The sequence below is a fragment of the Heterocephalus glaber genome, unplaced genomic scaffold, assembly GCF_053883595.1.
Source record: "Heterocephalus glaber isolate CG9 unplaced genomic scaffold, H.glaber_assembly_v1.0 deba00001068, whole genome shotgun sequence".
Classification (NCBI taxonomy): domain Eukaryota; kingdom Metazoa; phylum Chordata; class Mammalia; order Rodentia; family Bathyergidae; genus Heterocephalus; species Heterocephalus glaber.
This window is the reverse complement of record NW_028258188.1, coordinates 1,282,444-1,308,467: the sequence shown is the minus strand read 5'-3', so window position 1 is coordinate 1,308,467 and position 26,024 is coordinate 1,282,444. Positions and strand designations below refer to the sequence as shown.

General features: G+C 39.2%; 1 protein-coding gene across 1 annotated transcript; it reads right to left on the bottom strand.

The window, feature by feature from the left end:
• Positions 1-6,812: 6,812 nt before the first annotated feature.
• LOC101703038 (OTU domain-containing protein 6A) lies at positions 6,813-9,754 on the bottom strand. Its single transcript, XM_013068446.3, is given in 1 exon segment — positions 6,813-9,754. A coding segment is annotated over 1 exon segment (876 nt). The 5' UTR covers positions 8,659-9,754; the 3' UTR covers positions 6,813-7,782.
• Between the last annotated feature and the right edge of the window lie 16,270 nt (positions 9,755-26,024).

Genomic DNA, 26,024 nt, shown 5'->3' with positions numbered 1-26,024 from the left:
AAGTGGGGGGTTCCTTTTCAAACACAGTAATGACAGTGCCTTCAAATGAAACCATTACATATTTTCAATTATTGAAACATAATGCAGGTCAGCCTCCAGAGAAAGTTGCACCCTAAATCATTCCCTGGGGAACACTTCACCCCCAGGCCACTACCAAAACTGCAGGTGCATTTCTCCTCCCCAAAGCCTGATCTGTTCTCCTCTATACTTGCTTCCCGACGACCAGGTGTCCTTTGCTGAAGAAGATCCTGGTATATAAACTGTATATGAATGAAGTCGCAAATACACAAAAACAGAGAAGCAGGTATTTTTAAACAGCTTTTATTTTTTAAGCAAATTGCATACTTTTTAATAAAGTTTGTGAATAAAGATTTTTAATAAAGTTTTTGAACTGATATACTTTATTTTTTAATGTTTGGAATATACAAAGAATTTTTAATGAATTTAACCTCACCAAAATACAGGATCTAAAGATGAAAAATTATTGCAAATCATTTCAGTTTTAATATTCTTTAGGGTTATTTAATATACTGACAGATCTCAAACATCAGCAAAACTATATTGTTCACATTTTTTTTTTTCTTGGTCTTTTTCAAACAGGGCCTTATTATGTAGTTCAGGCTGGCTTTGAACTCACTATGAAGCTCAGGCTGGCCATAAACTTGCGGCTATTCTCCTGCCTCAGCCTCCCGAGGGCTGTGATTATAGGCATGTGCCACCATGCCCGGCTAAATTTGTGGCTCACAGTTTTTGTGTTTGTTTGTTTCATTGGTTTTTCGAGACAGGGTCTCCTTATACAGTTCAGACTGGCCTTGAGCTCACTGTAGTCCAGGATGGCCAAAAATTCATGGCAATCCTTCTGCCTTAGTCTCCCAAGTGCTGGGATTACAGGCGTGTGCCACCATGCCCAGCTGTTTCATTTTTGCCTCCCAGAAGTTGTTGATATAGTCAAAGAGATCAACTACCTTAATGTTTCTTAAAATTGTCTTAAATTTTTTAGTAATTAAAGAAGTCACTAAGTCCAGATCTCTCAGATTTCATACTAGTTGATATGACAAGGTAGATCAACTTGAATAAGGTCATAGCATTTGATATCTTGAAGAATAAAGAAAATTGGCCATTCATCCCGCTGCTCCCAGCCCAGAGGAAGGGGCTTCCGGGCCGCCGTCCGTCCCAATGCTCCCGGCCCAGAGGTAGGGGCTTCTGAGCCGCTGTCCCACTGCTCCTGGTCCAGAAGAAGGGGCTTCTGGGCCACCAACCAGCCCGCCACTAGCAGCCCAGAGGAAAGGGCTTTTGCGCCACTGTCCGTCCCGCCACTCCCGGACCAGAGGAAGGGGCTTCCGGGCCACCATCCCTCCCGCTGCTCCCAGCCCCTGTCCCACCTCTCCCAGCTCAGAGGAGGTGAGCCACACTGGGGCCAACAGCAACCCCGCCCCGCCCCCCCCCCCCCGCTCCCCCAGTCGATATGAGAAGACACGTAAATAAGTCTCAAAACCAGACTTCCAGATCACCTACAGCAACCCCAAAGGGAAATGAGATGGAACACTCTGATACTCAACCACCTGGACCCACTGAATTGGCAACAAAAGGGGATCTGGAAGAAATGAAATCAGAAATAATTTCTCAGATAACAGGAGAGATTGTGCTCCTAGTGCAAGTCATGATTAATAAACCTAGAGAGGAGCTGAGGAACATGATGGAATCCCAACATAGGAAACAAATGGAATCCATAAAACAGAAGCAAATAAATTTCCAGGAGATGAAAACCTCCATTGAAAGTCTACACAGCAGAATGAGCCAGTGTGAGGACAGAATTTCGGATATAGAAGATAAGATTGCAATTAGTGACCAGGAAAAGAAAAATTGCTTCAAAATTATAAGGAAACAAGAGAAATCAATCCAGCAGCTGCTAGACAATGCAAAGAAGAATAACATAAGACTGGTTGGAGTCAAAGAAGAAACAAGAGAGAGTGCAGATGACATAAAAAATCTCTTCACAGAAGTAATGGCAGAAAGCTTCCCAAGGAGGGGAAAAGAATTTGACATACAGATAAGTGAGGCATATAGGACTCCAAATAGCCTTGATCAAAAAAAATCTGCACATAGGCATATACTTGTTAAGATTCCAGAAACTCAACAGAAGAACAAAGTTCTACAAGCAGTTAGAGAAAAGAAACAAATCACATACAAAGGAAAGCCCATCAGAATCACAGCAGACTTCTCAACACAAACCATCAAAGGCAAGAAGAGCTTGGAGTGACATATTCCAAGCCCTAAAAGAAAACAGCCTCCAACCCAGATTGATGTACCCTGCAAAACTATCTTTCAAAATGGATGGAGAAATAAGATACTTTCATGACAAAGAGCACCTTAGGAACTTCGTGAATACCAAACCAGCACTCCAAAGACTTTTACACAATATCCTAGGAACAGACATTGAGGATCACAATCCCAGGAAGCAAAGCAGAATGAACCCATCTGGCATAACAAGAAATTAAATGTAAAGGGGGAGAACACAACAAAGAGAAGAAGTCATGGCAATGATAAGTCAATAGGTTTCAGTTATAACCATCAACGTTAATGGTCTCAATTCACCAATCAAAAGAAATAGACTGGCAGAATGGGTCAAGAAGCAAAATCCAACAATATGCTGCATACAAGAAACACACTTCATTCAAAAGGAAATTCCTAGACTGAAAGCTAAAGGGTGGAAAACAATCCTCCATGCGACGGGAACCCCAAAAAAGCAGGAGTAGCTATCCTCTTTGTAGATCAAATAGATTTCAAACTGACACTGATTAAGAGGGACAAAGAAGGACACTACATCCTTGTAAAGGGAACAATCCAAGAGGAAGAGATGACAATCATAAATATCTATGCACCAAACACTAGTGCACCCAACTATATAAAACAAATACTAACGGACATGAAAAGTCATATATGCACTAATACAATTGTAGTGGGGGACCTCAACACCCCACTGTCACAAATAGATAGATCAACTAGACAAAAAATAAGTAATGAAATACTAGAACTCAATCAACCTCTCGAACAAATGAACTTAACAGATGTTTAGAGAGTGTTCCACCCCACAAAATCAGAATACACATTCTTTTCAGCTGCACACCAGTCATTCTCCAAAATAGACCACATACTCACTCATAGAAGGTGTTTAAGTAAGTGCAAAGGAATTGAAGTTATGCCCTGTATATTATCAGACCATAGTGCCATGAAATTGGAGATCCATAGCAAAAGAAACTGGAAAAATTTCATAAGCACGTGGAAACTGAACAACACACTTCCGAATAACCAATGGGTCACAGAGGAAATTAAAGAAGAAATCAGACAGTTCCTTCAATTAAATGACAATGACAATACAACGTATTGGAATCTATGGGACACAAGGAAAGCAGTCTTACGAGGGAAATTCACAGCAGTGAATACGCATATTAGGAAAACAGAACGAGCCCAATTAAACAAGCTGACGCTGAACCTCAAGCTTCTAGAAAAAGAAGAGCAGGACAACCCCAGAGCTCATACAAGGGAGGAAATTATAAAGATCAGAGGAGAAATCAATGCAATGGAGACTAAGAGAATGATACAAAAAAATCAATGAAGCCAAGAGTTGGTTCTTCAAAAGAATCAACAAAATTGACAAACCCTTGGCCAACCTTATCAGAAAAAGAAAAGAAAAGGCCCAAATCCATGCAATTAGGAATGAAAAGGGTGAAATTACAACAGATCCAGCAGAAACACAGAGGATCATCAATACCTACTTCCAGAACCTATATGCCAATAAGATGGAAAACACAGAAGAAATGGACAGATCCCTAGATACATATGAATTACCAAAGTTGAACGAAGAAGACCTAAAAATTCTAAACAACCCAGTATCAACCAATGAAGTTGAAAACGAAATTAAAAGCTTATCAACTAAGAAAAGCCCGGGCCCTGATGGCTTCACTGCTGAATTCTACAAGACATTTAGAGAGGAACTACTGCCACTACTGTTTAAACTCTTCAATGAAATTGAAAGGGAAGCAGTACTACAAAATTCATTCCTGGAAGCAAGCATCACCTTGATCCCCAAAGCCGAGAAAGACCCAACCGAAAAGGAGAACTATAGGCCAATCTCACTAATGAACATAGATGCAAAAATCCTTAATACGATTCTGGCAAATAGAACGCAGAAGATCATCAAGATGATCACACACCCTGATCAAGTGGGATTCATCCCAGGGATGCAGGGTTGGTTCAACATACGCAAATCAATCAATGTAATACACTATATCAATAGAGCCAAGGACAAAAACCATAGGATTATCTCCATAGATGCAGAAAAAGCATTTGAGAAAATCCAACATGCATGTATGATAAAAACCCGACAAAAAATTGGAATAGATGTTCTCTACCTCAAACTGATAAAAGCCATTTATGAAAAACCTACAGCCAATATCATACTAAATGGTCAAAAACTGAAATCCTTCACACTCAAATCAGGAACAAGACAAGGATGTCCGCTATCACCACTCTTGTTCAATATAGTTCTGGAAACATTAGCCACGGCAATTAGGCAAGAGAAAGAAATAAAAGGAATAAAGATAGGAAATGAAGAAGTCAAATTGCCATTATTTGCAGATGACATGATACTCTATATAGAAGACCCCAAGAACTCCACCAAAAGTCTTCTAGACTTAATAACCAAATTCAGTCAAGTAGCTGGTTACAAGGTCAACACACAAAAATCAATAGCTTTCCTCTACACCAATGACAGACTCACTAAGGGAGAAATAGGGCAAATAATTCCTTTCACAATAGCATCCAAAAAACTGAAAGACCTAGGAATCAACCTGACAAAAGAAATGAAAGACCTCTTCTCTGAAAACTATGGCACTCTGAAAAGAGAGATTGAAGACGATATCAGAAAATGGACAGACATCCCCTGCTCCTGGGTAGGAAGGATTAATATAGTGAAAATGGCCATACTTCCAAAACTGCTATATAGATTTAATGCAATTCCAATTGAGATCCCAGCAGCATACTTCACGGACCTTGAGAAAACAATCCAAAAATTCATTTGGAACAGGAAGTGACCCAGGATAGCAAAAGCAATTGTAGGTAACAGAGACATGGCATGGGGTATCACAATCCCCAACCTGCAACTCTACTACAAAGCTACTGTGATAAAAGCAGCATGGTACTGGCAAAGAAACAGACTTGAGGACCAGTGGAACAGATTAGAAGATGCAGAAACAACGCCAGACACACTCAGCCATCTCATCTTCGATAAAGGAGCCAAACACCCTCACTGGAGGAAAAATAGCCTCTTTAATAAATGGTGCTGGAAAAGTTGGGCTTCAACTTGCCAAAGATTAAAACTAGACCTATATCTCTCGCCATGCACTAAACTAAAATAGAAATGGATTAAAGATCTAAATATTAAAATAGAAACTCTGAACCAGTTGGAACAGAGGTTAGGTAGAACCCTTGAAGACATCGGTGTAGGAAAAGATTATATGAACAAAACCTCAGTTGCCCGTGAACTAGCACAAACAATCAACAAGTGGGATCTCTTCTTATTAAAAAGCTTCGGCACAGCAAGAGAAACCACCAGCAGTGTGAAGAGACAACCCACAACGTGGGAAAAAATCTTCACCTGCTCTTCCTCAGACAAAGGTCTACTATCTCGAATCCATGAAGAACTTAAAAAGAGCAGGCCTCCCAAATTTAAAGACCCAATCCAAAAATGGGCATCTGAAATGAAGAGACATTTCTCAGACAAAGAAGCAGAAATAGCAAATAAATACATGAAAAAATGTTCAACGTCACTGGTCATTTGAGAGATGCAAATGAAAACAACGCTGAGATTCCACCTCACTCTGGAAAGAATGGCTGCTATCATGAAATCAACCAATAACAAATGCTGGCGGAGCTGTGGGGAAAGAGGAAGCCTGCTCCACTGCTGGTGGGAGTGTAAACCACTGTGGAAATCAGTATGAAGATACCTCAAAGAACTAGGACTGGAAGTCCCATTTGACCGTGCTATTCCACTGCTGGGGATCTTCCCCAAAGAATTAAAAGAATCATACCACAGTGATATATGTGTGCCCATGTTCATAGCAGCACAGTTTGTAATAGCTAAAACTTGGAAACAGCCCAAATGCCCATCAACTGGAGACTGGATAAAGAAAACGTGGTTTTTTTTATAAAATGGAGTCCTACTCAGCCATAAAAAATGAGAAATTAGAGACATTTATAGCTAAATGGATGCACATTGAGGCGATACTCTTAAGTGAAATAAATAGGACACACATGTATAAATACCAAACAGTTTCTCTGGTGTGAGAAACTGAAAGTGTTAATAAGGACTAAAATGTATAATAGGTCATGTGAAATAGGAAGAAAAGGGGCAAAGGGGAAGGAAGTGGGAGGGCTAGGGGAAAGGAAAGAAGGGAATGGAATTAATATGAGAAAAAGGAAAAATAGGAACAAAACCTTTGTAAATAGGGAGGAATGGAGGGGTTGAAGGCAGGGCTGGGCAAGGGTGAAAAATAAGAACCAAGAGAGATTATGTAAAGGTGCAAATTCCCAATGATGAATGTCATGTATACCTAACATGTACTGATGATTAGAATGAATAACCAATAATGCAAAATAGGAAGAAAAGGTCCAAAGGGGTAAGGGTAGTGGGAGGAGCAGGGGAAAGGAAAGAAGGGAAAGGAAAAATGATGAGAAATGGAAAAAATGGAAATAAAGTCTTTGTAAATAGGGAAGGGTGGAGGGGGTGAAGGGAGGGCTAGGAATGGGGAAAAAATAAGAACCAAGATGCATCATGTAAAGGTACAAGTTCCCAATGAGAAATGTAATTGTGTTGCATACCTAAAAATAAAAGAATTTAAGGAAAAAAATATCCAGAGTTTTACCCCTTTCAGTAAGTTAAATTATTTATCAGTTTGTCTCTTTTTGCTTCACATCAGTTGTAGAGACAATGAAATGGAACAACTACCTAAATAAAGTCGTATCTCCTCTTCCTTTAATAATCTTCAGATCTTTGACATCTTACAGTAAACTTTATCTAGCTTTTCAGGTTATCTAAATTTGCTTTTTATATTTAACACTTACATTTACCTTTTAAGTTGAGCAAATGCTATTTTGAGCTCAGCAAACACCTGTGCAAATTAATTTGCAATCACAGAAGTTTGAATGAAGAAAACAAAGCCAAGTTACTAACAGAACTCTTGTTCATAAATAAAAAAGCAAACCCAAGAAGAGTCTATAACATTTTTTTTCAAAAACTAACAAAAGGCATTCACAAAGCATATCAATCACATAAACTCCATTTTCATCTAAGTACTCCAACAGATTCATGGGAAAATCTGAAGATGCCTAGTATTTATCTCAAGTTATGGGATTAAAGCAAACATTTCCATTTGTAGCCCAAAGTTATTTGAAATGTTACCAATTCTGAATCAGGGGTAGAGGCAAAGCCTCGTAGAGACAAGAAGAGGTTAAACTGTGTCAAAGGGACATCCCTCAGGTAGTAAAAGCAGACATTTCCCCCATTTTAGTTTCCTGTCCCCTATTATTTCAAAGAAGCTCCTGAAGAACGAGAGGGAAAGAAAGGAGGCGCGGTAGGAACACTGTGGTGGAGGGTAAATTTTAATTAAAGCAAAGAACAAAGAAAACCAGAAAATCAAAGGAGAAGAAACTCGAGCTTACTGAGGAGATGTGGAGACAGCCGCAGAGTGACTGCCATGACTACCGTGAGGCCCATGGAAAGGCCTAGAAGAGGCGTGGGGCTGCTCCGCTCGCTGCGCCAGCCGCAAGCGGCTTCACGGAATTGTAGTGCTCCCCGAGGCTGCAGGCATAGTGCAGGTAGACAAGGGTGAGTGGCTTCTTGTGGTACTCTTCCCCAATGACCCAGGTGGGTGAATTGGCCTGGATCACTTCGATGGGGGTCTGCAGGACGTGCGACAGGGCCCTCAGCTCGAGCTGGCCTCCCCATGATGGGCGGTGAACGATGTTGTCGCAGTAGGTCATGAAGTCGTCGCGGGTACAGGTGTCATCTGTTTCGGGGTTGCTGAAGAAGGGCAGAAAGTCGTCGACGTGCTTCCGCATGTAGTCGGTGGTGCGGCGGCGCAGGCCCTCCACCGTCATGGAGAATACCAGCTGGTCTTGGATGGCACGGTACATACAGTGGCTGTCGGCAGGGATATCCTTCATCTCCAGATACTTGGCTCCCAAGATGGTTGCGAGCTTCTCTTCCTCCTCTTGCCGGAAGCTGGCCAGATGCTCCATCTCAGCCAAAAGGATCCTCTCCTGCCACTCTCTCACCATGGCCTCTCTTTTTTCTCGCCTTTTCTGTGCCCTAGAGATGTGGGGGTGCTGGTTCTCGAGATTCATCTTCGCCAGATTTTCGGTGGCAGAATCCAGGTTGCTGTTGCCAGGGAACTTCTCTTGGAACTTCTCTAACTCCTGCTGGTGCCTCTACTCCATCTTGGCCCGGAGGCAGGCCGTGTCGAGGAGCAACTGCTTTCTTTTCTTCTTGTCACTCTTGGGGACGGAGCTCTTCAGGCTCTGGATGTGGGCCTCTAGTTCTTTCTTCTCGCGGTGGTGGCGACGCAGCATTCGCTGATGTTCACTCTGGAGGTCTTCCATGACATTAACCGGAGGCAAGAACCAGAGTTTGGTGCCGGCTCACAACGGTTTAAATCACCCAACAGGCCACAGATCCTCAGCCTGTCCTAGTTCTAGTGCTTTGATGACCTCACGGGCTACCTTCTATCACCCCAGTCACAGCCCTCTCTACTATTGGCCACTGTCTCTCCAGGGCTACACCCACTCAGATATGTCTGGCACTATGATTGGCTGTTGGAAGACCCTAAATATGTCCTTCTTAAACCCCGTAGCAACCACTGCTTCCAGTTTTAACGGAATGCAAATACCGTTGGGAAGATCCTGCCTTCTACAGCTTGTGCCATGATTGGGCATGTAGAATTTTTCAGTGATTTCTACTACCCACTTCATTTCCAGCAAGTTTGTTATGTGTATCAAAGTTTCATTCCTCTTTTTGGGGGAAATACGATGGATTTATTGTAGTTTGCTTAACAGTTCACCAGTTGAAGGACAGCTGGTTTGTTTTCAGTTTTGAAATACCATGCAAAAACTTGCTATAAACATCTGCCTACAGGAGTTTGTGTGAGTCTTCATTTCTCTGGGGGAAAATGTCCAGGAGTGCAATTGCTGGGTCATATTTAAAGTATATGTTTTTTTTGGGTTTTTTTTAAGAAAATCTTTTACAGAATGTCTGTACCATTGTATATTCCTACTAGCAGAGTGTGAGTCATCTAGTTTCTCCGAACCTTCACCATCACTGGTTGTCACAGTTTTTTGTTAGCCATTCTAATAAGTGTATAGCCATATTTTATTGTAGTTTCAGTTTGTATTTCCCTTGTGGCTAATGATGTTTATCTTTTCATGTGTTCATTTGTCATCAGTAACATACAGTCTTCTGTAAAGTGTTTAAGTCATTTGCATATTTTCTGATCAGACAATTCTTACTGTTAGTTTTTAGCATTCTTTTACATTCTAGATATGAGTTTTTTTGTTGGATTATGTGCTTTGTAAGTATTGTCTCCCAGTCCATAGCTTTTTTATTTTTTATCGTCTTCTTAGCAGGGTCTTTCTCAGATCAAAAATTTTTCATTTTGATGAGGTTAAATTTATCAAATTGTCCTTATATAGATCATATTGAGACAGGAGAGAAAGGCCTGATGCTCCTCAAAGGCTACTTTTATCTCACAGCTGCTCCAAACACTCCATAGCCTGGCATCAGCTGCATCGGGCCTCCATGGTTGCTTCAAGAAATATTTCCTTTGTCTGTGGCAGACTTTAGTCACAGACCTGTCATAGGTACCTTACCCTGCAGCCCCTCTAGATGACTCACCCCTTTGCAGTCCTCCTCAGTCAGGTCTACTAGAAACCCTCTCCCTTACCCATGACCACTCTATATAAGCAAGCTCTTCTAGTTCTGCACTAGTTCTAATAAAGTCTCTTCAAGTAGCATATCTTGGCCTTCATGATTTCTGTCTGAAGTGGCTGGTGACTGAGCTGCTGACACTGAAGATGGCTGGCAGCCAGATAGCAAAGGAGAGCAACAAAGAACATCTGGGAACTGCCATCTCTAGTGCTGGAAGAGCCCCTGAATCCTACCAGTAGCTGCTTGCTCCAAGCAGCAAGAAGGGCTGTTAACATTAAAGGAGCTGATACCTGCTGGTATTCAAAGCTCAGGGCCATTGACACTAAAAGAGCTATGGTTTGCCAATTTGTGATTTCTGTATGAATTGAGCAAGAACTCTCAGTTTTTTGGTAACATCCTGGAAGCATGTGTGAAGACCCTCCCCTTTAGAGGGTCCTGGAGAAGAGGGCAAGCAATGGTGATGGATGTTAGTGGGCTCAAGAATCATCTTATGTCTGATTTCCATCTTACATGTACGAAGAGTTCACACCAGTGACAATATTTTTAGTGTCAAGTCTAAGAACTCTTGGTCTAATACTAGATTTCAAAAATGTTGTCCCTTTTACAGCTAAAAGATTTATAGCTTTAGGTTTTAAAGTTAAATCTGTGATTTACTTTTAAATTTTAATTTATTTATTAGTACATGTTTGTGATATATAACAACTACTTTCATTGTGAGTATTTGGTACCTGTACATGACACGTCTTAATACTTTTTTTATGTCCTCTTCTTTTCTCCCCTTCCCCACCCCTTCATCTCCTGGTCCTTGTCCCAGTTGCAGTAGATCTATCTCCTTGTTTCCTTTAATCTATCTTTTATTTTGCTCTTTATTTATACTGTACTTTGGATTACTCATATAAGAGAAACTATTTGGTATTTAAACATGTGTGTCTGATTTATTTTACTTAATATTATTTTTAAGGTGCATTCATTCTTCTACAAAAGGTTCAAATGTATCCTTCTTTATAGCAGAATAGTATCCAATTCTGTATAAATATTGTATTTTCTTTATCCATTTGTCTGTTGATGGACATACAGGTTGCTTCCAAGATTTGGCTATTATGAATTCAGCTGCTAAAAATATTGGTATGCATGTATTGCTATAATGTGATGTCTTTAACTCATTCAGAACGATACCTAGAAGGAGAATAGCTCGATCAAATGGAATTTCTATTTTTAGTTTTCGATGAATCTCCATACTGATTTTCATACTGGTTGTACTAGTTTACGTTCCCCCCTCCCAACGATACAAGAGGGTTCCTTTGTCACTACAACCTTGCCAGCATTTATTATTTGATTTCTTGATGATTGCCATTCTTCCTGGTATAAGGTAAAATCTCAGTGTTGTTTTAATTTGCATTTTTCTAATGGACAGTGATGTTGAACATTTTTCATGTATTTATGGGTCATTTATATTTCTTCTTCTGAGAAGTGTGATCTATTGTAACATTATTTTTGTGTAAGGTTTGAGACTTAAGGTTCATTTTTTTTTGCCTAGGGATGTCCAATTATTTGGAATTGTGCTAAAGCTCTACATAAATTTGAGGAAAACTGATATCTTTACTATACTGAGTCTTCCAATCCATGAGCTCCTGTTTATGTATTGGTGTTTATTCAGCTCTTCACTGATTTCTTTCATTAATACTTCACTATATAGAGCCCACCCTGGGTATGGATGACACCACCCAAAGGGTGGGTAGCCTAGAAGGGATAAAAAGGAAAGGCAGGCTGCTGCTGCTGCCTCGCTTGTTGCTTGTTACTTGTTGCTTGCTGCTTTCTGCCTGCCTGCTCTGCAATGCCCCTTTGCCATCCCACCATGTCTTGGAGCCTGACAACTATGAACTGACACCTCTACAAACTGTGAGCTACAATAAACTATTCCTTCTTTAATTAATTAATTAATTTATTTATTTATTTATTTTGGTACTGGGGATCGAACTCAGGACCTTGTGCTTGCAAGACAGGAAGTGGAATCACTGAGCTAAATCTCTGGCCCAAACCATTCCTCCTTTAACTTTGAGTGTTGGGTGTTGTGTCTCAGCAATGATAAAAGTAACTAAAACAGCATCTGGGATGTTTCCAATATTTATCTATTACAAATTGTGCTGCTATAAATATGGGTGCGCACATATCGCTGTGGTGTGATGCTTTTAACTCTTTCAGGAAGAAAGAGTTCACCAAGAAGGGGAATAGCTGGGCCAAGTGGAACCCCTAGTTTTATTTATTTATTTATTTATCTTGAGGAATCTCCATGCTGGTTGTACCAATTTACACTCCTACAAATACAATTTGCACTCCTACAAATACAAATGTTGTTTTAAAAAATTGGTTTTTTGGTACCAGGGATGGAAATCAGGACCTTGCACTTGTGAGGCAGGTGCAGCACCCCTGAGCTAAATCTCCCCCCCCCAACACACACACTTTTTGCCAGACCATGCTGTTTTGATCATGGTAGTCATGTAGTATAATTTCAAGTCTGGGATTGTGATGTTGCCTGCCTTGCCTTCGTTGCCCAGAATTGCTTCTGCTATTCTAGGTCTCTTCTGGTTCCAAATGAATTTTAGGATTGTTTTCTCTAGTTCTGTGAGTTACACTATTGGTATTTTGATTAGAATTGCATTAAGTCTGTATAACAGTTTTGGAAGTATGGCCATTTTCAGTATATTGGTTCTGCCTATCCAAGAACAGGGGATATCTTTCCATTTTCTGATGTCCTCTTGGATCTCCTTTTTCAGAGTGCCATGCAAAGTTCTTTTACTTCCTTCATTAGATTGATTCCCAAGTACTTCATTTTTTTCGATGTTATTGTGAAAGGAGTGGAAGGCTATTTATTTTTGAGTGTTGACATTGAATCCTGCTATGCTGCCAAACTTGGTTATTAATTCTAGGAGTCTTTTGGGGTCTTCTTTTTTTGGGAGGGGTGTCTTCTATGTAGAGCATCATGTCATCTGCAAACAATGACAGTTTAACTTCCTCCTTTCATATTCTTATTCCTTTCATTTCCTCTTGTATAACTGCTTTGGCTAATGTTTCCAGAACTATATTGAATAGGAGTGGTGATAGAGGGCATCCTTTTCTTGTTCCTGATTTTAGAATGGAAAGTTTCATTTTTTGTCCATTTAGTGTGATTTTGGCTGTTGGTTTGTCATAGATGGCTTTTATCAGATTGAGATAAAGACCTACTCCAATTTTCCATAGGGTTTTTTTTTTTTTAGATGACGAATGGCTGATGGACTTTTTCAAATGCCTTTTCTGTACCTATTGAAATGATCATGTGGCTTTGCCCTTTGTTATGCTAATGTGGTTTCCTATATTGATTTTTCCTGCATCCCTGGGAGGAATCCTACTTGGTATGTGTATAACGTTCTTGATGATTTGCTGTATTCTGTTTGCCATTATCTTATTGAAGATTTTTGCATCTGTGTTCATTAAGGAGATTGGCCTGTAGTTCTCTTTTTCGGTTGGATCCTTCTCTGGTTTTGGTATCAGGGCAATGCTTGCTTCCAGGAATAACTTTGGGAATATTGCTTCCCTTTCAGTTTCATTAAAGAGTTTGAGTGGTAGTGGCATTAGATCTTCTCTAAAGTTCTTGTAGAATTCAGCAGTAAATCCATGAGGACCTGGGCTTTTCTTTGTTGGAAGTTTTTAAATTACTTCTATTTCACTGACTGATATTGGGTTATTTAGACTTTTTATATCTTCATGATTCATCTTTGGTAATTCACGTGTATACAGGAATCTGCCCATTTCTTCTGAATTTTCCATCTTACTAGAGTAGAGTTTATCATAGTAGGTATTGTTGGTCTTCTAGATTTCTGCAGGACCTGTTGTGATTTCAATGTTTTCATTCTTTTAAAAAAATTTTTACATCATTTTTTATTTTGGGGGTTCATTCTAGATGTACATAATGATAACATTTATCATAGGGAATTTGTACCTGTACATGATATATCTTGCTTCTTCTTTTAGTCCCATTCCCCTCCACTTCTTTTGGCCCCTCTTCCCCTCCTTATTTACAAAGGCTTTGTTTCCATTTTTTTCCTTCTATTCTCTCTTTCTTTATCTTTTCTTTCCTTTCTCTCTCGCCGCCCCCCGCCTTGTTCCCCCTCTCATTTGAGCATTTTCTCCCATTATTAATAGCATGGATTTCGGTCTTTTCTTTACTGTTTTTGATAAGGTTGGCTGTTTGTCTATTTTATTTAATCTTTCTAAGAACCAACTCTTTGGTTCATTGATACTTTGTATTGCTTTTTTAGTCTCAATTGTATTAATTTCTGCTCTGATCTTTATCGCTTTCTCCCTTTTAAGGGCTTTGGGTTTAGCTTGCTTTTCTTTTTCTAGAACCTTGAGGTTCAACATAGGTCATTTATTTGCACTTGCTCTGTTTTACTGATGTAGAAATTCACCGCTATAAATTTCCCTCTTAGGACTGCTTTGATTGCATCCTATAAGTTCCAGCATGTTGTATTGGCATTATTGTTTAATTGTAGACACTGTGTAATTTATCCTTTAATTTCTTCTGTGACCTATTCATCGTTCAGGAGGATGTTATTTAATTTCCTTGTGTTTATGCAGTTTTTGTAGTTTCTTTTGCCATTTATTTCCAATTTCATTGTGGTATGATCTGATAATATACAATTTCAATTCCTTTGCATTTGCATAAGCATGTTCTATGAGCTAGTATGTGGTCTATTTTGAAGAAAGTCCCATGTGTGAAGAATGTGTATTCTGTTGTGTGGTGGAACATTCCGTAGATATCTACTAAGCCATTTATTCAAAGGTTTGATTCAGCTCTGATATTTCTTTGTTGATTTGCTGTGTAGTTGATCTGTCTATTTGTGACAATGGGGTATTGAGGTCCCCTATTAAAATTGTATTAGTGCTTATCTGATTTTTCATGCCCATTAATGTTTGTTTAATATAGTTGAGTGTGCTAGTATTTGGTACATATATTGTTATTTCTTCCTCTTGAATTGTTCCCTTAACAAGTATGTACTGACCTTCTTTGTCTCTTCTGATCAGTCTTGGTTTGAAATCCACTTTGTTTGGAAATAGAATAACTACCTCTGCTTTTTCTTGGGTCCCTGTTGCATGGAGCATTGTTTTCTATCCTTTGGTCTTCAGTCTAAGAATTTCTTTTTGAGTTAAACGTGTTTCTTGTATACGACATATTGTTGGATCTTGTTTCTTTTCTTTTATTTTTTATTAAATTCTTTTAATGGTACATTGTAGGTATACAACACAATTACATTTCTCCTTGGGAATTGTACCTTTACATAATGCATCTGAGTTCTTATTTTTTCCCCATTCCTAGCCCTCCCTTCATGCCCTCCACCCTTCCCTATCTACAAAGACTTTATTTCCATTTTTTCCATTTCTCATCATTTTTTCTTTCCCTTCTTTCCTTTCCCCTGCTCCTCCCACTACCCCTACCCCTTTGGACCTTTTCTTCCTATTTTACATTTTTGATTATTCATTCTAATCATTGGTACATTTTAGGTATACAATATAATGACATTCATCATTGGAAATTTGCACCTTTACATAGTCTCTCTTGGTTCTTGTTTTTCACCCTTGCCCAGCCCTCCCTTCAACCCCTCCAGTCCTCCCTATTTACAAAGATTTTGTTCCTATTTTTCCATTTTCTCATATTAATCCCATTCCCTTCTATCCTTTCCTCTAGCCCTCCCACTTCCTTCCCCTTTGGCCCTTTTCTTCCTATTTCACATGACCTATTGTACATTTAGTCCTTATTTACACTTTCAGTTTCTCACACCAGAGAAACTGTTCGGTATTTATTCATGCGTGTCCTATTTATTTCACTTAAGTCAATGTGCATCCACTTAGCTATAAATGTCTCTAATTTCTCATTTTTTACGGCTGAGTAGTACTCCATTTTATAAAAAAAAACCCCACATTTTCTTTATCCAGTCTCCGGTTGATGGGCATTTGGGCTGTTTCCAAGTTTTAGCTATCACAAACTGTGCTGCTATGAACATGGGCGCACATATATCACTGTGGTATGATTCTTTTAATTCTTTGGGGAAGATCCCCAGCAGTGAAATAGCAGAGTCAAAAGGGACTTCCAGTCCTAGTTCTTTGAGGTATCTCCATACTGATTTCCACAGTGCTTGCACCAGTCTACACTCCCACCAGCAGTGGAGCAGGGTTCCTCTTTCCCCACAGCCCCACCAGCATTTGTTATTGGTGGATTTCATGATAGCAGCCATTCTTTCTGGAGTGAAGTGGAATCTCAGTGTTGTTTTCATTTGCATCTCTCCAATGACCAGTAATGTTGAACACTTTTTCATGTATTTATTTGCTATTTCTGCTTCTTTGTCTGAGAAATGTCTGTTCATTTCAGATGCCCATTTTTGGATTGGGTCTTTAAATTTGGGAGGTCTGATCTTTTTAAGTTCTTTAGAGATTTGAGATAGTAGACCTTTGTCAGAGGAAAAGCAGGTGAAGATTTTTTCCCACATTGTGAATTGTCTCTTCACACTGCTGGTGGTTTCTCTTGCTGTGCAGAAGCCTTTCAATAAGAAGAGATCCCACTTGTTGATTGATTGTGCTAGTTCACGGGCAACTGAGGTTTTGTTCATATAATCTTTTCCTACACCGAGGTCTTCAAGGGTTCTACCTAACCTCTGTTCCAACTGGTTCAGAGTTTCTATTTTAATATTTAGATCTTTAATCCATTTCTATTTTCGTTTAGTGCATGGTGAGAGATATAGGTCTAGTTTTAATCTTTGCCAAGGTGAAGCCCAATTTTTCCAGCACCATTTATGAAAGAGGCTATCTTTACTCCAGTGAGGGTGTTTGGCTCCTTTGTCGAAGAGGAGATGGCTGAGTGTGTCTGGCGTTGTTTCTGCATCTTCTAATCTGTTCCACTGGTCCTCAAGTCTGTTTCTTTGCCAGTACCATGCTGTTTTTATCACAGCAGCTTTGTAGTAGAGTTGCAAGTTGGGGATTGTGATACCCCCTGCCATGTCTCTGTTACCTACAATTGCTTTTGCTATTCTGGGTCTCTTCTTGTTCCAAATGAATGTTTGGATTGTTTTCTCAAGGTCTATGAAGTATGCTGCTGGGAACTCAATTGGAATTGCATTAAATCTATATAGCAGTTTTGGAAGTATGGCCATTTTCACTATATTAATCCTTCCTACCCAGGAGCAGGGGATGTCTGTCCATTTTCTGATATCATCTTCAATCTCTCTTTTCAGAGTGCCATAGTTTTCAGAGAAGAGGTCTTTGATTTCTTTTGTCAGGTTGATTCCTAGGTCTTTCAGTTTTTTGGATGCTATTGTAAAAGGAATTATTTGCCCTATTTCTCTCTCAGTGAGTCTGTCATTAGTGTAGAGGAAAGCTATTGATTTTTGTGTGTTGACCTTGTAACCAGCTACTTGACTGAATTTGGTTATTAAGTCTAGAAGACTTTTGGTGGAGTTCTTGGGGTCTTCTATATAGAGTATCATGTCCTCTGCAAATAATGACAATTTGACTTCTTCATTTCCTATCTTTATTCCTTTTATTTCTTGCTCTTGCCTAATTGCCGTGGCTAATGTTTCCAGAACTATATTGAACAAGAGTGGTGATAGCAGACATCCTTGTCTTGTTCCTGATTTGAGTGTGAAGGATTTCAGTTTTTGACCATTTAGTATGATATTGGCTGTTGGTTTGCCATAGATGGCTTCTATCAGTTTGAGGTAGAGACCATCTATTCCAATTTTTTGTCGGGTTTTTATCATACATGCATGTTCGATTTTCTCAAATGCTTTCTCTGCATCTATGGAGTTAATCATACGGTTTTTGTCCTTGGCTCTATTGACATAGTGTATTACATTGATTGATTTGCTTATGTTGAACCATCCCTGCCTCCCTGGGATGAATCCCACTTGATCAGGGTGTATGATCTTCTTGATGATCTTCTGCATTCTGTTTGCCATTATCTTATTAAGGATTTTTGCATCTATGTTCATTAGTGAGATTGGCCTATAGTTCTCTTTTTCAGTTGGGTCTTTCTCGGCTTTGGGGATCAAGGCGATGCTTGCTTCCAGGAATGAGTTTGGGAGTATTGCTTCCCTTTCAATTTCATTGAAGAGTTTAAACAGTAGTGGCAGCAGTTCCTCTCTAAATGTCTTGTAGAATTCAGCAGTGAAGCCATCAGGGCCCAGGCTTTTCTTAGTTGATAAGTTTTTAATTACACTTTCAATTTCATTGGTTGATATTGGGTTGTTCAGAATTTTTAGGTCTTCTTCATTCAACTTTGGTAATTCATATGTATCTAGGAATCTGTCCATTTCTTCTGTGTTGTCCATCTTCTTGGCATATAGGTTCTGGAAGCAGGTATTGATGATCCTCTGTGTTTCTGCTGGATCTGTTGTAATTTCACCCTTTTCATTCCTAATTGCATGGATTTGGGCCTTTTCTTTCCTTTTTCTGACAAGGTTGGCTAAAGGTTTGTCAATTTTGTTGATTCTTTCGAAGAACCAACTCTTGGCTTCATTGATTTTTTGTATCATTCTCTTAGTCTCCATTGCATTGATTTCTGCTCTGATCTTTATAATTTCCTCCCTTGTATGAGCTTTGGGGTTGTCCTGCTCTTCTTTTTCTAGAAGCTTGAGGTTCAGCGTCAGCTTGTTTAATTGGGCTCATTCTGTTTTCCTAATGTGCATATTCACTGCTATGAATTTCCCTTGTAAGACTGCTTTCCTTGTGTCCCATAGATTCCAATACATTGTATTGTCATTGTCATTTAATTGAAGGAACTGTCTGATTTCTTCTTTAATTTCCTCTGTGACCCATTGGTTATTCAGAAGTGTGTTGTTCAGTTTCCACGTGCTTATGAAATTTTTCCAGTTTCTTTTGCTATGGATCTCCAATTTCATGGCACTATGGTCTGATAATATACAGGGGATAACTTCAATTCCTTTGCACTTACTTAAACACCTTCTATGAGTGAGTATGTGGTCTATTTTGGAGAATGACTGGTGTGCAGCTGAAAAGAATGTGTATTCTGATTTTGTGGGGTGGAACACTCTCTAAACATCTGTTAAGTTCATTTGTTCGAGAGGTTGATTGAGTTCTAGTATTTCATTACTTATTTTTTGTCTAGTTGATCTATCTGTTTGTGACAGTGGGGTGTTGAGGTCCCCCACTACAATTGTATTAGTGCATATATGACTTTTCATGTCCGTTAGTATTTGTTTTATATAGTTGGGCGCACTAGCGTTTGATGCATAGATATTTATGATTGTCATCTCTTCCTCTTGGATTCTTCCCTTTACAAGGATGTAGTGTCCTTCTTCATCTCTCTTAATCAGTGTTGGTTTGAAATCTACTTGATCTACCAAGAGGATAGCTACTCCTGCTTCTTTTCAGGATCCTGTTGCATGGAGTATTGTTTTCCACCCTTTCACTTTCAGTCTATGAGTTTCCTTTTGAATGAAGTGTGTTTCTTGTATGCAGCATATTGTTGGATTTTGCTTCTTGACCCATTCTGCCAGTCTATTTCTTTTGATTGGTGAATTGAGACCATTAACGTTGATGGTTATAACTGAAACATATTGACTTGTCATTGCCATGACTTTTTCTTTTTGTTGGGTTCTCCCCCTTTACATTTAATTTCTTGTCATGCCAGATGGGTTCATTCTGCTTTGCTTCCTGGGATTGTGATCCTCAATGTCTGTTCCTAGGATATTGTGTAAAAGTCTTTGGAGTGCTGGTTTGGTATTCACAAAGTTCCTAAGGTGCTCTTTGTCACGAAAGTATCTTATTTCTCCATCCATTTTGAAAGATAGTTTTGCAGGGTACATCAATTTGGGTTGGAGGCTGTTTTCTTTTAGGGCTTGGACTATGTCACTCCAAGCTCTTCTTGCCTGTGATGGTTTGTGTTGAGAAGTCTGCTGTGATTCTGATGGGCTTTCCTTTGTATGTGATTTGTTTCTTTTCTCTGACTGCTTGGAGAACTTTGTTCTTCTGTTGTGTTTCTGGAATCTTAACAATTATTTGCCTATGTGTAGATTTTTTTTGATCAAGGCTATTTGGAGTCCTATATGCCTCACTTATCTGTATGTCAAGCTCTTTTCCCCTGCTTGGGAATTTTTCTGCCATTATTTCTGTGAAGAGATTTTTTATGTCATCTGCACTCTCTCCTGTTTCTTCATTGAGCCCAATCAGTCTTATGTTATTCTTCTTTGCATCGTCTAGCAGCTGCTGGATTGATTTCTCATGTTCCCTTATAATTTTGAAGCAATTTTTCTTTTCCTGGTCACTAATTGCAATCTTATCTTCTATATCTGAAATTCTGTCCTCACATTGGCTCCTTCTGCTGTGTAGACTTTCAATGGAGGTTTCCATCTCCTGGAAATCTATTTGCTTCTGTTTTATGGATTCCATTTGTTTCTTATGTTGGTATTCCATCAAGTTCCTAGCTCCTCTCTAGATTTATTAATCATGTCTTGCACCAGGGGCACAATTTCTCCTGGTATCTGAGAAATTATTTCTGATTTCATTTTTTTTCAGATCCCCTTTTGTTGCCAGTTCAGTGGGTCCAAGTGTTTGAGTATCAGAGTGTTGTTCCATCTCATTTCCCTTTGGGGTTGCTGTAGGTGACCTGGAAGTCTGGTTTTGATACTTATTTATGTGTTTTCTCATTTCGACTGGGGCAGGGGGCTGTTAGCGCCTGCACGGATTACCTCCTCTGAGCTGGGGGAGGTGGGACAGGGGCCGGGAGCAGCGGTAGGGATGGTGACTCAAAAGCCTTTTCTCATGGGCTGGGAGCAGCGGGAGGGATGGTGACCGGGAAGCCCCTTCCTCTGGACCAGGAGCAGTGGGACGGTGGCTCAGAAGCCCCTATCTCTGGGCTGGGAGCAGCGGGACTCAGTACCTTGGTCTGGTGGTCTGGTGTCCTCTGCGTCTTTGTAGTGTGGAACCAGGTGGCTGCCTGTCTGCAGCGGGGTGACTCGGCATCTTCTGCACGACCCAGGACCTGAGTAGGGCGCGCACAGACCTGCCTGTCTCGGATCTTGTTTCTTCATCCATTCTATCAATCTGTTTCTTTTGATTGGTGAATTGAGGCCATTTACATTGATGGTTATAACTGATATATATTGACCTATCCTTGTCATAGTATTTTCCTATTGTTGGTTCCCTTTCTTTCCCTTCTGTTTAATTGCTTGCTTTGCCTGGTGGATTTATTTTATTGAGATTCTTGGAATTGTTTTCTTTTTCTAGAATGTTCTTCAGAAATTTTTTTCAGTGTTGGTTTGGTGGCCGTAAATTTCTTCAGGTGTTCTTTATCATGGAAATATTTTATTTCTCTATCAACTTTGAAAGACCATTTTGCAGGGTATATTAATCTGGGTTGGGGGTTATTTTCTTTTTGGGGTTGAAATACTTCACTCCAAGCTTTCCTTGGCTTAAGGGTTTGTGTTGAGAAGTCTGCTGTGAATCTGATGTGTTTTCCTTTATAGGTGATTTGTTTCTTTTCCTTAACAACTTTTAGTATTATATTCTTGTGTTAAATTTCTGGAATCTTGACTATGATATGCCTTGGTGCAGTTTTTTTCTGATCATGGCTAATTGGACTTTTATATGCCTTACTAATCTGTACATCAAATTCTTTTTCCATACTTGTGAAGTTTTCTGCTATTGCTTTAATGAACAGGGTTTTTTTGTTTTTGTTTTTGTTTTTTGTACCAGGGATCGAACTTGGGTCCTTGCGCTTGCGCAGCAAGTGGCGAAACCACTGAGCTAAATCCCCAGCCCTGAATAGGGTTTTTAAAATGTTTTTTGTATTATTTTCTGAGTTTTCATTGATTCCAATTAATCTTATGTTATTCTTTTTTGTATCGTATAGCAGCTGATGGATTTATTTTTTATGCTCCCTTGCTATGCTTAAGAAGTCTTTCACTTGATGATTGCTAACCACAAACCTGTCTTCTAGGTCTGATATTCTATCTTCACATTGGTCTATTCTGCTATGTATACTTCCAATAGAATTTTTAATCTCCTGAATATCTATCTGAATCTGTTTTATGCAATTCAGTTCTTTTCTAAATTGGACATTCATGGTTTCAATCACTTTCTTAAGCTCCTCTATTTTTAAAAATCAGTGTCTACTGTAGATTCACTAACCATGTCTTTTATTATGTTCATCATCCCTTTATTTATCTGTGTAATTACTTTTCATTTTTTTCTAGAGATTCAGTCATCTGCTTTGTTACGTTTGCTGCTACCATTTCAGAAATTTCAGCTTGATGGGTTTTGATTTCTTCCACCTCAATGCCCCCTGGATTTGTTTTTGGCATGCTGGAGGTCTGGAGATGCATCTTGCATCTGTATTTTCTCATTTTCTATTTTAAAAATTTGTTTTCTGCACTGGTGCTTGTAAATTTTTTATGATAGGTAGCTTTATTACTAGTAGTGAGACCTCTTTAGGAAATGACTACTTTTCAGATATGCCTTCTAGGTTTAGCTGGCTTTTGGCTTTTGAGTCTGTCCCAAGATCCTGCCTCTTCAATTTATTAGGGATGAGAGGTTGCTACCTGTTTGGCCTAGCACCCAGTTCTTTGGTAGTGGACTATGGTATTATTTATGACCCCCAGACAATCATGGTATTGGCATACAAGGAAGAACAACTGATTACAACAAATATGTCATGTTGGCTAAAGTAGTACAATCAGTAAGAACAATAGCATTAAGCACAGTCTAGAAAATGACAAACTGTCATAACTGTTAATTTCCCACCTTTAATGATATCCACAAGATTTTATAGTTATATAATAAAGTCTAAAAAAAAAATTAAAACTTGTATACCATAAATACCCCTCACTAGAGTGATTTTACTCTCGGGGAGAAAATTTCAAAAGGATAAGAGGAAAAATAGAGAAATAACAGAGAGAAAGAGATTAGAAGCAAGCCTGAAGGACAAAGGAAGATCTCCCAAGTTTGGGACACTCGTGAAGAAGAGAAGGAGGGAAAGAAAGCAGGAAATTACAAAAATAAGAACAAAACAAAACTAAAAACAATATTCACATTCATGAAAAACAAACAATCAAGAAAAAACCAAAAGCAAAGAAAAAAAAAAGATTTCTCTGTGATTTCAATCCTGTGGTTAGCTTCTAGGGTCTGCAATTTTGTGGTAGTGTTCAGTTCAGGGTGTGTCTCTGCTGTCATTGGTTGACAGAGCCCAGATCCATGCTAGATGATCCCAGCAAATCTGCAGTAGGATTACAGCATGGTGCCAATTCTGGTGCTTCCAATTCTACAGAAGTTCAAGCTGATCCTGACCCCAGTTGTGGAGTTGGAGCCTGAGTTGTTCAGCATACAACAGTCTAGGTGTCTCTTGCCAGCCTAACCTCAGATCCCTGACCCCGGACATCTCCTGTGGTTGTCCCTCACCCAGTCGCTAGGAGCCTTGAGATGAAGCCAACCCACAGCTGCTCTGAGTCCTGGGTCCACTTGGTTCCTCCCTAAACTGGCATGTGGCCAAGCTTCCTCTCCAGGAGACATGGTAGTTGCTTGTTCTGGAGTCACTCACCAGCTGTTGTAGCTCACATCATCCACTTCTCTGTTCTACTGGTGTTTTTCTCCTTGGAGGCCTCTGGAGTCACCCATCTTCACTGTCTCTGTAGATTCAAGCCTCTTCTCTCACACCATGAGCTGGGATCCAGGGAGAAAATGCAGTTTGCCACTTCCTCTTTCTGTATTGAGGTCTGACTCTTTACTTGCTGTGGGCTCCAATTTTCCCTTCAGATAATTCCTGGGTCCCAGGGATCCATCTCCCTCCTTCTTTTCTTCCCCACATTGTTATATTCTGAATCTGGAATCTGAATCTGGATTCCAAACCTTGGAGAGGTTGATTTGTTGTTATTTACCACTCTGGCATCTTCCCAGAAGTCAACTCACTTACTTCTCAGAAGTTTTCTTTTTCTTTTTTGGGAGGTAGGTGCCTTGGAGTTTTCTGCACAGACAGTCATGTCATCTGTGAGGAGTGACAGTTTTATTTCATCCTTTCCAATCAGTATATCTTTTATTCCCTTTTCTTGCCTTATTATACTAGTTACAACTTCCAGCACTATGGTGGAAAAGAGTGGTGAGAGAGGACATCTGTACTTCCCTTCCTTTCTCCTCCCCCATCTTCTCTCTCTCTCTCTCTTTCTTTCTTTCTTTCTTCCTTCCTTCCTTCCTTCCTTCCTTCCTTCCTTCCTTTCTCCCTTTCAATACTGACTTTGAACCCAGGGCCTTCACACTATGCTGCATCCTCAGTCCTTTTTTGATATAAGGTCTTACCAAATTGCTAAGTTGCCCCAGCTTTAACAGGGTGAGGCCATTCACCTCTAAAATTTCTAGTTTTCTTAGAGTTTTATGTATGGATGGGCATTGGACTTTACCAAATATTTTTCTGCGTCTATTGGTATGTTCTTGTGACTTTTCTTTAGCCTATTAATATGATCGATTACACTGATTGATTATCAAGCATCGAACCAGTCTTTCCTTCCCAGATTCAACCCTGTGTGGTCATAGTTAAAAATTCACCTTATATGTTACTTAATTCTCTTTTCTAATATTTTGTTATGGATTTTTACATGTACATTCATGAAGGGTATTGATCTGTAGTTTTCTTTTTTGGTACTTTTTAGTTTTGGAATCAGGATGACACTAGCTTCATAAAATGAAATTGAAAGTGTTGTCTCACCTATTTTTTATGAAGAGATTAAATAAAATCAGTATTAATTCTTCCTTAACTGTTCGGTATGATTTTCCAGTCAATTCATCTGAGCCAAAAGATTGCTTTCATAGATTTTTTATGTTACAAAATCATTTCCTGTAACACAGCCAATCAAATTATTTCACTTTGCATGAGTTTTTGGGTCTATTTATTCTCATTAGTCAAATATAAATGCATAGAGTTTGCAGTATTCTGTTATTATTGTTTGATGTTTGAAAGATCTGTGGTGATATTCCTTGCTTTTTTTTTTTTGGTTTTCTGAGACAAGGTCTCATTCTGTAGCCCAGCGTGGGCGCAAACTCATGGTGCTACTCCTGCCTCAGCCTCCCAAGTGCTGGGATTACAGATGTGTGCCACCATCATGCTTGGCATTTCCTTGTTTTACTTTTAATATTGGTATTTTTGTCTTCTCTCTTTAATTCTTTGTTCTTTGTTAGTCTCATCAAAGATTTTGTCAATTTTATTTCACTTTTCAAAGAACAAACTTGTTGTTTCATTGATTTTCCCTATTGCTTTTCTGTTTTCAATTTCATTTCTTTATTATTTCCCTCTTTCTACTTATTTTTGGTTAGTTTGCTCTTTTTTTTGCATTTTGAGGTGGGAGCTTAGATAAGACTTTTCCTCTTTTATATCATATGTATGTAGTCTTATGAATTTCCTTATCAGTACTGCTTTAACTATATCTCACAAGTTTTGATATGCTATATTATAAATTCTTTTCCAGTTCAATGTCTCTTTTGCATTTCCCTGAGACTCTTTGGTCTATGGATTATTTAAAAATGAGTTATTAGCTTCCAAGCGTTTGAAGGTTTTCTTCTTTTTGTTACTGGTTTCTACTATGATTCCTTATGGTTAGAGAACACACTTTTGGGGGGGGGGTACTGGGGATCGAACTCAGGACCTTACACTTGTGAGGCAGGTGGTGGAACCACTGACTAAAACCCCGGTCCAAGAACACACTTCTATATGATCTCAATTCATTTTAATTTGTTGGGGTTTGTTCATTACCTACAGCATGGTTTATCTTGACATATGTTTCATGAGTGCTTGAAAAGAATTTGTATTCTGTCATTGTTAGTGAAGTGCTCTATTGAAGTGTTATTGTTGGTGAAATGTTATTTATAGCATATTGCTTGATGGTGCTGTGGACATTTATATCTTTCTTGTTTTCTGCCCAATTCTAATATGTATTGTTGATGTAGGAATGCTGAAGATTCCCACAGTAATTGTAGCCTTTTTTATTTCTCCTTTCAGTTCTTCAGGGTTTTTTTT